General features: G+C 38.5%; 1 protein-coding gene across 1 annotated transcript; it reads left to right on the top strand.

Moving 5' to 3' along the window:
- Positions 1 to 4,946: 4,946 nt before the first annotated feature.
- Positions 4,947 to 17,158, top strand: LOC103780502 (proto-oncogene tyrosine-protein kinase receptor Ret-like; the record flags this gene model as incomplete). The annotated part of the gene is made up of 8 exons (XM_008948189.1): positions 4,947 to 5,198; positions 6,723 to 7,016; positions 7,506 to 7,747; positions 9,414 to 9,615; positions 10,052 to 10,251; positions 14,521 to 14,779; positions 15,934 to 16,059; positions 17,048 to 17,158. Coding segments are annotated over 8 exons (1,686 nt in total), but the record flags the coding sequence as incomplete, so codon positions are not given.
- Between the last annotated feature and the right edge of the window lie 734 nt (positions 17,159 to 17,892).

The raw sequence follows: 17,892 nt of genomic DNA, 5'->3' as shown, positions 1-17,892 counted from the left end.
ACCACAAACCAGTCCCTGTGTTTCTAAATGTACCATGAGATCTGTGAAGATTTTAATCTACTGGAAAAAAAATATAATTTGTAACATGAACTGGTAAAAATGAAGTGGAAAGTAGCAAACACTTGAGCTAGACAGACAATTTTCAGATTACGTGAGTAATAAGACTCAAAATAAGTTTAAAGGGATATATTAGATTTCGGTCATTTGAAGCCTTTAACTCAAGAATGAGCTTTTTGTTCAAATACATGGTGTAACTTAAACCAAGCAGCAGTCATTTAAGCATTGAATTTTCACTACAAACTACAGAAGACACCTGTTTATTTAGCTTAAGGCAAATGGTTTGGCTAAGTGGAGAGCCTTGAATTTGAACGGTACGGTGCTTCCACCATTTCTGTGAGTTTAGCTGTTATGTTCTCAAACCCAGGTTCTAGAGCAAGCTAGCTGCTGCACTGCACTGAGCAGCAGTTCACTGGCTGCTACAACCTGCACCAGCTTTTCTTCAGAAGAGGATGTTGTGGATGGGTCTTTTGTCTTCTGGACCAGGGTGATGGGAAGCTTCTGAACAGTAATCCCACTATGTGCTAGTTGTCCTCTCCTCCCCATCTCCAAAGTGCTTTGTGTCTCTGCAAGTGATTCACACAGTTCTGAGGTGGTTTTCCAGTTATCTAAGCATGTCCTTTCCTAGAGCAAATGTTGTGACTGGGATAATTTGCTTCAAGAGGGATTTTCTGAAGTCTGCAACTGTACTTTGACAGATCGTTACAAACATTGTTCGGAAGACTTGTCTTACTGTGAAGTCTTCTCCTACACTCATAAAGAATGTCTTGCCACTTAACTTTGTGACTAAGAAGTTAAATTTTGTTTCTTGTCACTGTTCATGGTATGAGTGTAATATTGCTACAGGCAGTTCAACGTTTCAGTATAGTCCACCAGTGCTACTCAAAACTATATTGGCAAACATAAGAAGTACTAAAAAAAATAAAGTTTTCTACAACAAATTTTATTTTTTAAAAAAAATTATTTCTATTAAAAAATGCATTATTTGCCTAATCATTCATGACTGAAAAAAAAGCCACATGAAAAATTGCCATATTTCAAAAGGCAATCACGAAGGCTTCAAAGTATATATAATCTCATTTCCCTGATCTCATTTTATCTCCTTTCTCTCCATGAACTGGAAAACTGCTGCCATAACTGTATCTATTTCCTGTAGGAGCTATTAGTCAGGAGCATTACATCCGCTTAAATGTGATCACTTTTCTTTCCTGTATGCTACTGATATGTTATTATCATGTAATACTGCTTGTCCATCAGAGGTTGCTGCATTTTCTGCACTCATTATAGCATAGAGGAGAGCTGAGGCATCGTCTAAAAAACAGTTCAGATTCCAGAATATTTCAATAACTCTCCTTCTCTCTCATGTTACTCATGTATGTTATAGACCACAGCCTTCTCATGGTGTATTTCAAGGTTGTGATGTGAAATGTTTCTCTGTTTTTAATTCCTAAGCAAAAGCACTTTAACCATCAGTTTTGAGTGTAACCATCTCAATTCCTCTTTATTTAAATGGCAGATTAAATAAAAACTCCATCTGGCTTCCATAGGAAGCTTGCACAAGTCCTTGGAAATTGATTTTATTTTTTTTTTAGGACACAAGGAACTGTGGCCAGGATTAGAACCTCTTCCTTGTGCAGCATACTTGCCAGATGGCAGGTTTATTGAGTCTGGTTTTAACTTACTAGGGCTTAAAGGAATGAACAGGGCTCAGAGGAGTGGGTGCTACATTTCTACTTCAAAGGTCTCCATCAAAATCAGCTTCCAAAGATTTATATGCAGAGTGTGGTTCTGACCTAGGCAGTCTGTTGCATACCTCTCATCTCTTTCAGTGCTTGAAATGGAGTTAGAATGAGATACAAACCACTTTTCAAAATCCCAATAATTTAAAGATCAGCAGCATTGGGTGAATCTTGTTACGTTACATGGCCAAATAAATTTTTTTCTTTCATTTATTTTTTACATTTTGCCATCTAAGTTTCTACAGTGTTGTAAGTCTTTTAGCTTAAAATAGTCATAAGTAAAACATTAAAGTATGTTATATACACTGGTGTTACTTAAAACTATCCTTAGGTGTTGTCCTTAATACAGAAGTGTGCTCTATACTAAAAACTAACATTTTTGATGGACAGAATTTAGTTTCATCAGCTTTTAGGTTTGAATCAGGGAGAAAAAGATCATGCTTCTATTTGAATTTCTTATAGCAGCTTTTCATAATTACTTAAAGTGACTTTTATATTTGCAAAAAAAATATTTCTGATTAATTAGCAATGTAAATGCTAAATTATTTTATGAAGAAATCCTCCTTTCTGTTCAAAATACAAATGATTGTTTTGCATTTCTGTTATCTACAGAGAAATCAAACTTTTGTATTACAGGATTTGTTCGCCTTCTCTTCTGAGAATGGAAAAGACTACTTCTGTGAATTGATGCCCAAAAAAAAAATATCAGAGTCTGCAGCATACTTTTTCCTTCAAATGCAGAGCAGTCAGGGTGCTGACCTCTGTTGAGGTGTAGCTGCGTGCAAAGTTTCACACATTTAAGTGGCAATGTCTGCCAAAATTATTCATGTGCTTTCTTAAGCATGACTCTGTACCTGCAGCAGGGACTCAGATTTGTTGAGCAAAGCATATAGAGTAACACACTTAAAGCACAGAAGTAAAGAATTACAATTTGAAATATCCTTTTTTCCCCCTCCTTTTCTCATTTTGCATTTTACATGTCTGTAATATTTATATGTACCCTGCCTACTATATGTTTCTATAGACTCTACCTTCTATATTCTTCTTTTGCTGGAGGTGATTTCGTGTCTCTGCTCTTGCATTGTGTGATGTGTGATCACTGACACAAGAACTGTTCACCCCACACTCATAAATAAGGAAATAAGTGAATATTCCTCTGTTCTGGAGCTAATGTTCTATAAATTTTACTTGTGTGCATCAGTGGGTTAAAAGTAATTTTTTGGTCTTGAGCACTGAATTTTCAGTGTTAAGTTTCTCTAGAATTCTAGAATCAAGATTTTAGAAAAAATAGCTCAAGGAAATCTATTTGCTCACACTGGAAGTGGGCTTGCTATTTGGATATCATCTAATCCCTCTTACTTACAAACCAGTTTCTTAGGACTTCTAGCAGTGCCTATTCACTAGGCTTGCCTTCACATCAAAAAAGACAAGACAGAGGGACTGGGAAAATATTTGAAATTTATTACAGGTGTTCAGGAATGAAAACAAAGGATTGTGGTAGCACCAGAATCAGAAGTAATAGGGTATTTTTTTCCAGGTAGGGGATGTCAGAAGTGAATGCTTTTCTGTACTCTCACAAGGATTATTGATGGCTTCCCTTTGAATTAACTACTTTGGAGCAAATTCACCTACCACATTACTTTACCACTTTATTTTTATATTTTAAAGAACATGTAGAAAAAAATAATGGGCCTCTGTAAATCTCATGGATGTAATTACATACAGGGATACTGATGATGTCATGAATCACTGCAAGGTACAGTGGTTTCTGTGGTTATTTCCAAATGAAATAAGAGGTCTCTTGTTTACACTTTGTTTGTGGTCCTCTCCATTCAATAGATCAATAATAAAAAAAAGTAAATACGGGCTATAGCCTGATGCTATTTTGAAGATGTTTTGGCATTATATTCCTAATTTTACTGCTGTATTACCATCATTTCCTATTGTATCTGGCTTGATTTAAGCTATGGTAGCTTGTATTAGTAACCTATGGAAATTGTTAATATTTTCATTTGTTCAGCAGATGTGTGAACATTATATATGAGTTACTTGTTATCAAATCAGATTAAATGATGCAAAATTCTGTCGCATGGAACTGTTCTTTTGTATGGGACCAAGTTCTGATTGTCAGTGCAGGTGAAGTACAAGAGTGACAATTCTCATATTTCAGTGCATGAGTGCAATGAGCATCACTTTGTACCTTCCTTGCTTCACAAGCATTCTATTCTGATCATACTTGTAACCAGTAGAATTGGGAGGGAAGCACTGGGAAGGGGTAGAAAGGCCATTGCAAAGTGACCTGGTAAAATGAGATCAGCTGAAGAAACAGGCATCAAGGGACAGTTGAGCCCTATTAACTGTAAATGTCTGTAACCTCAGAGAGGGAAAAAAATTGGGGAAGAGCAATGGGTCAATCACAGCCATTGTACTAACAATTCTATGTATGTTTCCTTCCCTACTTCCCATTGTTTCCTCCATTGTATGTTTCCTTCCCCCACAAGTCAGTTCTCAGCTTTCCTATCTGTCATATTTAAAATATTTATAAGACTTTCATATCAATTTTATTTAAACAATTCCTATTTTACCAGAAGTATCACACTGATCTGCTTAGAAAGGGAAGAAGCCACAAAAGGACTCCTATGTAAGAGGATTTATGTGGCTAAGGAGAAGTGTGCTAGCCATTGACACATCTCTGTGTTTTCTCTCAACATAGAGTGTTAAAGCTTTTAAAGTGTGTGATTTCATCAAAGGTTTTTTCCTTCTTTGAGTATCATCTGTAAAATAATGGAATTACAGCTGAGAGCTCCAGATAGGAATTTAAGTAAAATTTGGAAAGCAGAGCTTCATTAAGTGTTCTACTTAAGCTGGGCCATGCTTACAGCAAAGCAGTTTTTACTTCCAAAAGCAGATGATTTTGTAACTGGGACATAAAGTACAGGTCAAATTTTTGGTGGCTATGTCACTGGCTTGTGTGCAGCAAAACTATATTTACACCAGATGAGGATCTACCTTTTTGCATGTTTTTTAATGCTTCTTTAATCCTTAGAGAACTAAGCCTTTGGTTCTTTGGAAATGTATCTCTTAAAAAAATGCCAGTGCAAAAATCATTTAACTGTGAGCACCTCTCCTGCTGTGTGTCTTCCTTTGCAGCTGCCTTTGGTCTCTACTTTCCCAGGAAAGAGTACTCAGAGAATGTCTACATTGATCAGCCAGCAGGTATGCCACTTCTGCGCATCCATGCCTTGAGGGATTCACATGGGGAAGTAGCCCACTTTCATCTGTGCCAGAATCTCATAATTTCTCGAGCAAGATCCCATGAAAATCATTGGTTTCAAATCAGAGAAAAAACAGGACTTCTCTACCTCAGCAAAACCCTGGACAGAGAAGACTTTAACATGCTATGTAAGTATGAGAAGACTGGCTTTTCTTGTTGAAGTATCTGTTGTTCAAGTACATTCAGATCATGCATTTTATCCATCAGCATATGAGCACCAAATCTGGAAAGAACACATCTGCCTTTTTGAAAATAGGAACCAGACCTAATGAAACACACAGCAAATGCAGGGAACCATATGCTGTAGCAAACAAGGACCTGAGACAGATCCAGTTGCTCACACTGTGGACTCTAATGAAGTAGGAAAGTTGCATTACTTGAAGTACTTTTTTCTGCATTTCATAGCCATATAAGCCACAGTTTTACACTGAGATTTGCAGTTTAGATTAGTTCAAGTTCTTATATAAACAGTCCTTGAAGACTGGTAACAGAGATTCACAAAGTACATTTCCACCTAACTCTAAACAGCCCTTGGAAGAAGTGGTTAAATGTACCTCTCTCCACCTCTTGAGGGATTTGCTAGAGAAGCTTACTATTGAACTACAGAAATTAATTATCTCAGGTTTTTTTCCCCTTTTTTTTATGCTTTAGCACTAAATTGGTTTTGGTGATTTTGATCTATGAGGAAATTAGGTATCATTAGATGGTGGAGAAGGAAATGGGTGAGAAGTTAATGGCATACCACTGTGATCAGTTGCAGAAATTCTGCTCTTGGAGAACCTGTAGTAACTGTCTTGATCTTACAAGAGCCATATATCAACACTACCCTTTGACTTAGTTGCCTTGATGTTGAAATGTTCAACTTCAGATATTTAATGTTTTAGTTTAAGTGCTGAGTGCTTGATATCTCACCCATTTTTGATACTGTGTTCACACATATCAGATAGCTATTTGTAACTGAACAGGGGAAGAACAGCTACCCAGAACTTGAGAGCCTTGCTTTGTTCATACGGATCAAAGTGACCTAGAGCACCTTTTCAAGTGAATTAGATCTGTTACAGAGATAGTTTCATTCTGTCTGCAGTCAGAACAAGGTAATCAAAATAACTAAGTCTTGAGGGTGTATTAGTAGATGCCACAGGCTGATGTTAACTTCTTTTGAACAGCTCTTTATTTTCAAAAATTATGAAGGAATTTGTCATCCAAATATAAGCAACTTGGCCTATATGCTTAAGTGGTATAAACTGTCAGAGTGCTGTAACTTAAATGATCGTAGTTACAGGTCTGTCCTGAATATCTGTTGCCATTTCAAGCACTAGCCCTATCAATAAGCTGGCTACTAATAGTGACTCGGTTTATGTCAGTATCTTACAGACAGAATGTGATATCACTGTGAGGTTCTGCAAAATAAAATTGGTGCTAATGCCTATAGCTTTTTGGCTTACTGGGGTTATTAAGATTTAAGGTCTTCCTACAAGCAGATGACATACTGAAGAACAGTTTTATTATATAGTAGGACTTTATGGTTGTTTGTGGAATAATGGACTAGAGTACAAAATGAGTAAGAGAAATGTTGGCTCGTCTTCTGTAAAATATTTCTTTGATTTTTGTTTTGTTTGTTTTGTTTGGTTTTTTGTTTTGTTTTTCTGAAGCTGTAGGACACTGGATGCCATTATCAAAGGTGATGCTATATGTCTTCCTTTCATCCCACCCTTTCCAAGAGAAGGAATGCGACTCTGCTACGCGCACTACAGTTTTCCTCTCTGTGATCAATGCTACTGCACCAGTTTGCAGTGCCCTGACAGCAAGGCAGCTTTGCTTCACAGAGATGGATCTGTCCTTTCACATCAAGGAGAATAAACCACCTGGCACATTTCATCAGCTCCAGTTACCCTCAGTTCATCACCTGTGTCAGAATCTCAGCATTTCCTACAAACTGCTGGCAGGTAAAATGGGAACAAAGCCACTCAAGTACCAGCAATAGATGTAAACAGCTGCACTGTTAAGATCTCTTTTGTATTAGGTTCTCTAAATGGATTCTATAAACTCTGTTGCAAGCATGAACTGAGACTGAAGATTTTGCCTTTGAGGTACACAGAGAGGATGTGAGGGTCTATTCCTGTCCCTAAGGAAACGATTAGTTTTAGAAATTTGCACCTGCTAAGAGCAGACCAGGAATACCCTAAGTCTTAAATTGTGCTGCTTTTAGATCATAGGATCTTCCTTTCTATTCCAAGTTTTCTGCCTACCCTAACATAACCCTACAACTTCCTTTTGTTTCACTGTTTTCATTCTCTTGAGTCCATCTTTTATCATGTGGTCATGATGTCCAGATGGATTACTGGATTGAAAAAGAGTATTAAAGAAGAAAGCTATATCAAAGTCCTGTAAGGGGAAGCAATTGTCCCTGTTTATTCTGTGGCTATGTTTTCCAGCTGAAGGTGTGCCCTTTCGATACAATGAGAACACCACTGAGGTGAGTGTGACACAGCGCCTAGATCGAGAGGAGAGAGAGAGATACGAGCTGATTGCCAAATGCACCGTGAGAGAGGGCTTCAGGGAAATGCACATCGAGGTGCCCTTCCTGGTGAATGTGTTAGATGAAGATGACTCTCCTCCCTTCTTACCCAATGGCACTGATACTGCAGATGCTGTCGTGGAGTTCAACAGGAAAGAGGTAATGTTCTCCTTCAGTCCCTGAAGTAGAAGCGCAGTTGTGGGGGAGGCATGATTACTGGGAAACATCATGCTCTGGGTAATGGATCTCAGCAATGAGCACATCACTACACCATACTCTACAATCCTGTGACTGTAAAATGCTGAGTTCATTGGATTTCTTTCCCCCAAGTTATATCTTATTGGGTTGGAAATTAAACAGGGTAAAGAAATTTGAGCAGTTCCTGAGGTCGAGATCATTATACATCCCCATACTCAGCTCTGCTCGGTATTTGCTACAGGGTTGCTTCCCCCAGGGTGACAAAACCTGTGTATTGTTAGAGCAAGTATATGTAAATCTATATAAGATATCAGAACTTATTCAGGACATTTATTAAGTTGCTCTGTCAGCAACAGGAAGTTAGAAGCAGCAGTTGCCTGCTGCAGTCAAACATTGCACTTGCAAAGGTGTTAAGGTTTCCCGTGTCATCCTGTTGAGGGAAAGCTGAAGGATCTGGCTTTAGTGGTGCCCTCTGACTTTTCCCTTACTGTGCCAAGGTGATCCTTCAAGAAGTCTGAACCCCTGGGTGTCTTTGTATGTACCCCCTGCACATTCACACCCCTCACATGTAGAGAAGTATACAGGTGGGCTATCTGGCTCTTCAATGAGAGCAACAAGCCTTTGCAAGTCAATAGTGTAGAGAAGTACCTTCTTTTGGGGGCCTAACTGATGCATTTTTTGTGATAGGCCTTCTGTTTCCTAACTTTTTTTTTTTTGGTCAGATATCCCTTCAAAGTACATTTTGCTCTTGTTTGTGTCTGGATGGATAAAGAATTATTTTGGAAGTTTGCTGCCACCTGCTGACTAGAACAAACGTTGACAAGACACCTATGCACATGCCACATTTGCCTGGGAATAAAATAATTCCTTCTTACTTTTGAAAATTTTGGGATTTGGGAGCTATTTAGCTCTGGGTGATAGAAAATGAAGGGCTCATAAAACTGTTTTATAAAGTACAATATTTGCTTTGAAATTATACCTCTGCAAATTGTTCAGAATGTAGTAAATTTCTCTGGTATTTTACAGCAGGAAAAAAAAAGAATCGCTTTATTTGGAAACTTTCAATCTTTTCTAGTAGCTAAACAAACTTGAAACACCAGAATAGCTAATAAAAATCTTAATGGTTGTGTGTCTTTAGTGTCCAGGTAAAAAACAACAGTGTAGTAGACTAAGTAGAAGACAGATAACCCGGGTCACCTCTGTCGTTTTGGTAAAGAGTTTGACCTGTGTGAATCTATTTAATGTCTCTTAAATGCACATATTGTTACATTTTTTTTTAGTAGTATAGTAGAATAACATTGATTTTTAAAAATTAAAAAATCAAGAGCTGTACATGTGCACTCATTTCCTACTTGAAAAGTTTAGAACTGTATTTAGACATAGACTAAAATGATTATACGACAAGGTCTTTTTAAGAGTTCTTTTTTGCCATCTTCTTTTGAGTTTCTAATCCAGATCCAGATAGGTGTGAACTAGTGGTAACCTGCAGCTTAAAATGAATTGGAACGAATGTGGGCCTGAGTGAAAGTTGTAAGGTTTTTTTCCCCAAAATTTCAGTCTCCCAAGCATATATTAGAGGACTAAGCCTTGAGGTCATTCAGCAATGTCATCTGTTATTTCATTCTAGGGGACTGTTCTTGCAACGCTAATGGTCTACGATGCAGACACCACACCTATTTATCCCCTTGAAAGCAGCAGAAGGAAATACACAGGAACCATCATTACGGATGATCCCTGGATAAGTGAAATATTTCGGGTAGAGCACGTCTTTGATGAAATCCACTTCAGCCCAAATGGCAGCCAAGTGAGGGGAACTCGACATGAGTATAGTAAGGTCCCTTTCTTCAAATAAAGGAGAAGTTCTTGTTAGTAATTGATTGATAAGCTCTTGAACTTTTCCAAGCATTTTGTAAATACTGAGCCAATGAAAGCTGAGAAATTTTAAGCAAACACTGAGTTTTAAACATGTACTGAAAGAATGTGTGCATCTCTGTTACAGGAAGTGTACGGGATGAAGCTGTGTATACTGATAAGCAAGAGGTTATGATTGTAGGGTTCTCACCATAGTAGGCAGAAAGGAAGAGAACCCTTCCAAACACCATGAATGGCACAGAGCATAACTGCATAGGAGCATGTCTTCATATTTAACTCATCTTTGTTTCCTGTTAGGAGAAACTTTGATATGTATCATTGTTGGGACTGCGGTATCAAAATGTATGTTTGCACATAAGTGGGTCAGTAATAGACTAATCTTTTCCTTTGCAGAACTGGTACTGAATAAAAGTATTTCAGTCACAGACCATCGTTCATTTCAGTTGGATATTTTGGTGAATGACACAGAATTTCATGGCCTAGAAAGATCGGTGATGCTTCATTTCAATGTCTCCATCCTCCCTGTCAGTATTCAGTTTCCAAACACGACTTACCAGTTCTCAGTGAACAGAAATGCTGAACGCTTTGCACAAGTAAGAACTGTGTTAATTGTACTTTCTCTGTGTTAGAGACAGCATAGTAGGTAGATCACTGGGGTAAGGTGCAGTAAAGAGCTGCGTTTAGGGGTTTTAAGTAGAATCAATGAAAAATGTGATATCAATATGGTTGCTGCTGGATGCAGTGGATCGCGGGTAGACTGGACACTGGCTCTCCCACCAAATAATAACACAGTGGGGACTACACATGGGAGTATTATATTATAACGTGTGTTATAGACAGGAGGACTTGCAACCATGAGTGGCTTAGGCATAAATAACTGAAGAAATATCAAGGGAAAAAAAAGAAATTTGTCCCACTATTAATAGCTTTTCTGTAGATAATGGCTAGCTAGTAATTAATGTATTTCCTAATTTAACCTTCATTTTGGTTTAATCAGCATCATTACCATTAATAATGCCTTCCAGAAACACTTTCTAACAGGTTGACATTAATCAGGTGACGATTACAATGTAATTCCTATGGAACATGTACATTAATAAGGAACTAGTTCAGTATAATTAATGTTATGAAAGTGAATATTAAAAACATCAGTGATGAGCCATTTTAGGAGAGCTCTGGGAAAATGTACCTCATAACCAAATAAAGCTATAAAACTGCTGCTCTATTTGTAACAAAAGGGAGGACTGAGACTAAAATATGATCATCCCAGTTGCAGAGAAAACCAATTCGTTAGAAGACTTCTAAGGAAGAATTCATTTCTGTTAGTCTTTAAGCCTCTGGTTAATTGTAAAGAGGAAAAGGAAAATTAGATACATTGCTTACATTTAATCTGATGAAATGCACTGTGGCTTGATAGCCCTTCAGAGTACGGAACAGGCCTCATATGACCAATAAAAAAGCTACTGTTTTGTCAAGGGATGTTTTAACCGTAGTCAGTATGGAATATCCTAAAAGGCAAAGATAACAAGTGTGCTCACATAGCAGGATCCCTGTAAAAATCTACTTCTTTATGACATTTTGTGATGCCTTGTGGTTGAAACTTTTAAATTTGCAGTCTTTTAGGGACTTCAGAGCATATTCTGTGCTTTTTGTGTAATCACAATGTTTTTGGTTTAGTATTTTAGGTTTGGTATTGGTTTTGACGCTAGTTCACCAGATTGTGAAAGCTTTGTTCTCAGTGGGGTAAAAATCCCATGCCTGGAGACAGTGAAACCAGTGGGTTTCCCCTTAAAATAAATAATAGCATAGGTGTGTAAGATACTCATAGTCTAGCTCTTACCACCTAGAAATGGGTGCCAGCTGTATGTATGTCACAACATGACTGTAGTTATAAAAAGTGTGAAAACCCAACTGTTAGGTCTGTATGAATATAGATGAATTAATTTGTGTGTGTGCTTGTGTACGTATGTATACATATACACACAGATTCTATATGTAGGTGTATGCATACAATAATATTATGAATGCGTTCTAAATTAAATTTTGTCAAACCACCTTTACTTGTGCATACGCTAGATTGGCTGAACACATCTGTTTTGAAGTCTACAGTATACATATTATATAGTTTCCTAATTCCAGAATGCAACCCCACAAAAAATACTTTTAAAGCTGCTGGGTTTGTATGTTTTCAGGACAGTCAAACATCTGAAAGGGAGTTTTAAGGATTTCTGAAAACAATGGTGCTTCCCACTAAATGTGCCATTTCATTGGGTGGCAGTAGTATCAGAGAAAACTATTCCTGGCAAGGAGAATCTTCCTATGGGAAGAGATCTTTCTTTGTGTTGCCTAAATCCAAACACACAAAGAGATTTTGTTACGATTCTCGACTAGTAAAATGCAAAACTCACTCTGGTGTGGAGATGGTGTTCTCAGTCAGTTCAGGTGTCATCCGCTTACTTCTGAGACTGAGTTTGAATTTACAATGTGCTTGGTTTCGAGCACAAGTCAAGGTAGGCAGCTTCGTCCCCAGTACTTCACATTAATAATTAAAGTTGTCTGCGTAATTAGTCATGATGTGCCAGAGCAGTGAGGAAAAGTACTGAGCCAAATCAATATGAGGGCTGAACTATCTCTTGCCCTAAGGAAAACACGAGAGCGTGAAGAAATGATTAACTGCTGGGCTGATGCCATTTGTCTATTTGAGCAGCTAAATGAATTGAATAACAGAAGCATGGTCTGATGGTACAGGCTTGCCCAGTGGCATTTAACTTATCAAAGGACTTAAAGCTCTATTGACATTTACTGAAACGAATGACGAATAACATCGGCTAAGACTTTTTGAGAGAGGTTATATATGCAAGTGTCCCTGGAATCCAGTGAAAAGGAACATTCTAATTATGCAGACTTTATTACTGGAGCTCAAAAAATGGATTTTTCTGTTCCTGTCTCTGATAATGGAATTTTTGTGTTAACTATTGAGAGTCTTTCAAAATGCACATTTGCAGGTTCCTCCTCTGTGTTGTTGTTAATGCTGGTTACCAGGTTATCTTCCACCTTTCTCATGAGAAAGAGGAACCTGCTGCTTCTACCTCCTTCCCCTGGGGCTGTGCTCTGCTGCAGCTCAGAGCTGTGCTGACTCCAGAACCTGCCATGCAGTGCAAAGTGACAAGCTTGGGCTTTCCCTAGTGTAATCTTGCAAAAAGAGGAAGCCTATTTCTTGTAGAAATTTCTTGGAAGGGCCATTTTTAGCTTTTCCTCAGATCATACAGAGAAAGCAAAGCTGGACCATGCACTACTCTAGGGATAATCTGCTCTTCAGGGACCCCAGATTTACAGGGTTTTCTCCATCCTCTTTGCAGAAAATTTCTGTTGGTCAAAAAGGTGTCTGGGAAAAGCATTTATGACAAAGCAGTCAGAAAGAACAGTTTAGTCTATTTAAAGGTTAACATCATCTGTCTCCTCCTGCCTCAAACAAACACCATCTAAGCAGCTGGAAAACGCTGCCAGTTGCAATGCAGGGCTAAAGCTAAGATGATGTGGTTCTGTAAGGGACCTGCCTAGACCTTCTGTCTAGACAGAGTTTATGAACAGCTAAAGTCTTGTCTTTACTTCTTTATCTTCCTGCCAGTCCCAGCATGCTGTGGAGAGGAGACAGCATGGAAGAAGTGGCCTAGCTTCTGGTGGCTTTAATAGTCTTTGTATGTTATTCTGCCACCAAAAAAAATCCAACAAAAATGGTGCCAAACACCCAGTCAGTGAATGGGAATAAGTTAGATGAAGTGGGATCATGCTATGACAAATTAAAGGACTTCTAGGGCTGCAAAAGCTTCCTCTCTGACTTTAAATAGTTCAAGCTGACAGGAAGGGATCTTAATACATTTTTTTTTTTAACATTCTTTAACAAGAATACTAAAACCAAGATATACAGACATGCTTTTACCAGCAGTGGTGCTACTTGAAAACACATCTTAACTGCAGCATTTGAAAAGAATCCATCACCAAGTTCCCTTCAATAACACCCTACCCTTCACATTGTGGTTTTCCCTGCAAGGAAAGCCAGCGCCTGTGGGCTTGATCTGAATTCCATTTTTGTAAATGGAAAAAACAAAGTGAGCTTTGGATCAGTTCCTATAGGAGCTGGACAGCAGACAGGGCTTTACATTCCTGTGCTTCGTAGGTAAATTGGTTCAGACTGAAGAGTGCTCTAGAACAGATATTCCAGCAGGCAGAAGTTCAAATATAGCAAACCAACATATTTTCATTTTTAGATGAAAATATTTTTAAAATTGCAAGTGGGAAACAATGAGGTTCTTATTCCTTTTAAGGCTTTCAGAGAACACTGCTGACCAGAAACTTCTTGACTGCAATATTATGAAAATCTTGTATTGGCAATTTCTATCTTATTTGAAAAGAGTCTCAGCTTTCGTCACATTCAGCTCTATGCTTTCTCAAGGAAGACTAAAGGTTTTCTTGCTGATGATCCTGAGATAGAGCAGGGACTGAACTCAGACTTCCCCCCACACAATCACAGGGTATTGTCTTCATTGAACACTGTTGGCCATCAGCAGTAGGCACCAAATATCCCTGTCTCTTGGTCAAGGCTTTTTTGCCTTTCCTCTGCTAGCCTGAAGGCAATTGTAATGCTTTACGTCTCATTTTAACTGAGATTAAATCACATTTGAAGCATTCATATACTGCATTGGTAGTAAAATACCAAATCTGTCAACCCAAGATAAATGCTGAACTCTGTAAGGTGTTATATACTCCAATTTCTTTCAGCTATTTTTGGGAAGCTTAGAATCTTTTTGAGGTATAGTTTTGTTTCTGTTGTCTGTGATTTCTTTGTTGGTGTTTGAGCCTAGATAGGAAAAATCTGCATTGAAAACTGTATGAAATTCCGCGGTGTGAACATCACCTACAAGTTACTGCCCCCCAATATAAGCTGCTATCCTGTCAACATACTTCAAGGCCGAGAAGACAAATATGGAAGCCTCTATGTGAATGATTCCTCTGTGCTGCGCAGACCCGAGTGCAAGGAAATACAGTACACTATTCAAGCTACAGACAAGCAGAGCAAGAAACATACCAAAACCCTCCTCACTATTGTATTGGAAGGAACTCGTAAGTACTCAGTTAGAACTATTTACTTACAAGCGTTACTGGTATTAGGTGATGCATTAGTAGGGTGATTTATAAACTGGTGGCATTAACAATGAAAATGAGTCTGAGCTACAAGATACAGATGGCACAGCTTGTGTTTTGAGTTTGCCTGTAGCAGGTGCTTGTTTGAAAAACCAATGCACAGAAAGTTGCTGCATCACACGCGATTCCCAGTGTTCATGGTGCCATTTGATTTAGAAGAATCTTTTTTGTGTCTGCGTGACTTTTATTTTTCATGTCGCATATTCCTATGGAATTAAAAAAATAAGTGTGTATATATATATATAAAACCACGAATCTCTGGCCTAAGTATATTTATTAAACCATCTTTTGCCACATTTATTTCTCCAGTTTTTCCTTTTTTTTTTTGAAAAAAAAAAATTTGATTAACATTCATGTAGCAGTTGCACTGATTTCATTTTACTGAAGAGTTCATAAGGATAGAATGTTAAAAATAGTCTACAACAGCCACAGCGCAGGAGGATTACACTGAAAACAATAATTGCTCTCCAAACCATTTTGCACTTCATGCAAAACCTTGCATTTCTACCTCATAATTGCCTCCATTTCCTTCTATCATATCAGAACTCCTATGCTAAGACCAATTGGTCGAAGAAAAAACAAAAGCCTGCAAAGAACCAATGGACTCTTTTTTTTTTTTCTTCCCCAAGAGCCTTGTGCTGTCTGAAATCACACATCTCTAACTGGTGCTCTTCAGGCAACCACTGCATTACCCCAAGTACTGTTTTCCCTTAATTGAAAGTTTTATATGAAGCTATAAGTACTTATTGTCTCCATTTTTCTGTTATCAGTATGTTAGCACACTTCTACAGCTCTGGGAATTGTCAGCATGCTATCAAGCAAAGATAACCATGCTACCATGATCTTCCCATTTATCTTTTATTTCACAGAGAGAAACACCTGGACTTTTTCTTAACTCTTATCTAAGTTTACTGATAGTTGGGTCATTCAGTATTTAGTCTTTCACTGCTTTCTTCATCATTCTTTCCTTCCTATCTACCTGTAAGAGTGGAGTTTTCCTTCTGATTTGAGCTGACTTGCTTGTGTATTCATCTCTCTTGTCCTGAACTGACAGCAAAGACTTTTCCCAACAGTTTTAAAAAAAGAAGAGGACTGCCCTGATTCTTGTGCTGTGAGTAAGCACCATGCCGAGTGTGAGGAGTGTGGTGGCCTGGGAGTACTAACAGGAAGATGCCAGTGGAGACAGGGGAGTGGAAAAGGTACATTTCTGTTGTGGGAAATCAAGCTGCTGCTTAGTTGTAGTTGTACATTTGACTTCCATAGCTATCAACTGATTTAGTCTGTCTGAACAACATGGTGTAGTAAGTTACATAGAAGCCGGGGCTAAAAAAATTAACCATAATACTCAAATGAAACATGCACTAGAAAGGAAAATAAGGTTAAGTTGCAGTGGTCATTCTTGATCTTGCCTCTGGTGATGTTGAAAATGATATATAAAACACCAGGTAGTGAACTGGGTTTGCAGCACTGTAATTGGAACAGGAGACATAGCTTGCCAGATATATGGTCTCTGTGACCATGATTTGAGTTTGGAACATAACAAGGAAACACCAGGTAGTGAACTGGGTTTGCAGCACTGTAATTGGAACAGGAGACATAGCTTGCCAGATAATCCCTGTGACCATGATTTGAGTTTGGAAGATAACAAGGAGCCCCTGAGCAGGTATGCCCCAGCAAACAGTGAGCACAGTCTCTGTTAATTCTGTTCTCTGTGGTCTGTAGCACAGATCTGACAGGTGACAGTACTCTTGATTCTTCCAGAACCATGCTTCTGTGCTGATGCTTTATCCCTTCAGACTGCATTAGTATCACAAATTCTCTTTGACTACTTGTAGCCTTCATATCCAAGAATGTGTGAAATGGTGCAGAGACATACTTAGCTGCGAAAGCCAATCTTCAGTCTCAGAACAGTCAGCCAGCTCTTTTCAAGTAATACTCACTGTAACTGCAAGTGACATGCCCAAAGGGCTGTCCCAAGCAGAGAACATAGTGAAAAATATATTTCTTCCAGTTGCTTTTAGCTGTTGTCTTGCCTGTTAATTTAGCAGATATTTATATTTATAGACATTTATTTTAAAAAGAAAAGTAACCTATGCTTTGGTGTGTCAGCGTGCACTGAGAGGATGCAGTAAGCTTTCCTTCAAAGCCTCACGGGTTTTCTGCAGCTGTTTCTTTCTGTGTTAACAGGAATCACCACAAACTATTCCACATGCACCCCAAATATCAAGACTTGCCCGGATGGCATCTGTGATGTGATTGAGAGTAAAGATCTGGCTGTGTGCCCCCAAGACTGCACAAGTATGGAAATGTTTTAGGATGAGCTTTTTTGGATCACTGCTGATAACTTCCACTTTATTAATCCCAGATACCTTTACAAGCTCAACGTATTTAGCACCTTTCCATTGTCATACGTGCATTTGAATCATACAAGAGAATTAAGGTTATGGAGATGAATCCTGTGGGTTTGTGGGGTTTTGTTGTTGTTTTTTTGTTTGGTTGGTTTTCTAAGGCAGTCAGCCAACACCTGACAGTGATGGAAAGATAAGGTTTTCCAGTAATTCTCATTGTGCTCCTCCTGTTAGCCTGCTGTTAGTGTTTTTCAGTGGAGGCATGTGATGAAATCTGTAGAGGTTTTAGGCAAGTTAACACCCTATTTCCAAATTTTAGCACAATATGATAAAAACTGTATCTATTTGAACTCCAATTTAAACAAGTAGGAATTTCAACTTAAAATAATCATGTTTACAAAGGGCCATTTGGGGAAATGCACCTGGCCTTGCCTTGTGACCATCAAAATGAACCAATGCCTTATCTGTTGGAAGATCGTAGAATCATAGAATGTCTGGGCTGGAAGGGACCTCCAAAGGTCATCTAGTCCAACCGGTCATCTGGTCCACCCCCCCTGCCACAAGCAGGGACATCTCCAACTAGATCAAGATACTCAGAGCTTCATCCAGCCTGACCTTGAATCTCCCCAGGGATGAGGCCTCCACCCTCTGGGTTACCCTCTGGGCAACCTATTCCAGGGGTCT

The sequence above is a fragment of the Merops nubicus genome, unplaced genomic scaffold (assembly GCF_000691845.1).
Source record: "Merops nubicus isolate BGI_N331 unplaced genomic scaffold, ASM69184v1 scaffold16099, whole genome shotgun sequence".
In the NCBI taxonomy this organism is placed as follows: domain Eukaryota; kingdom Metazoa; phylum Chordata; class Aves; order Coraciiformes; family Meropidae; genus Merops; species Merops nubicus.
Note: the sequence above shows the minus strand (reverse complement) of the source record. Positions and strands in the feature narration are given on the sequence as shown.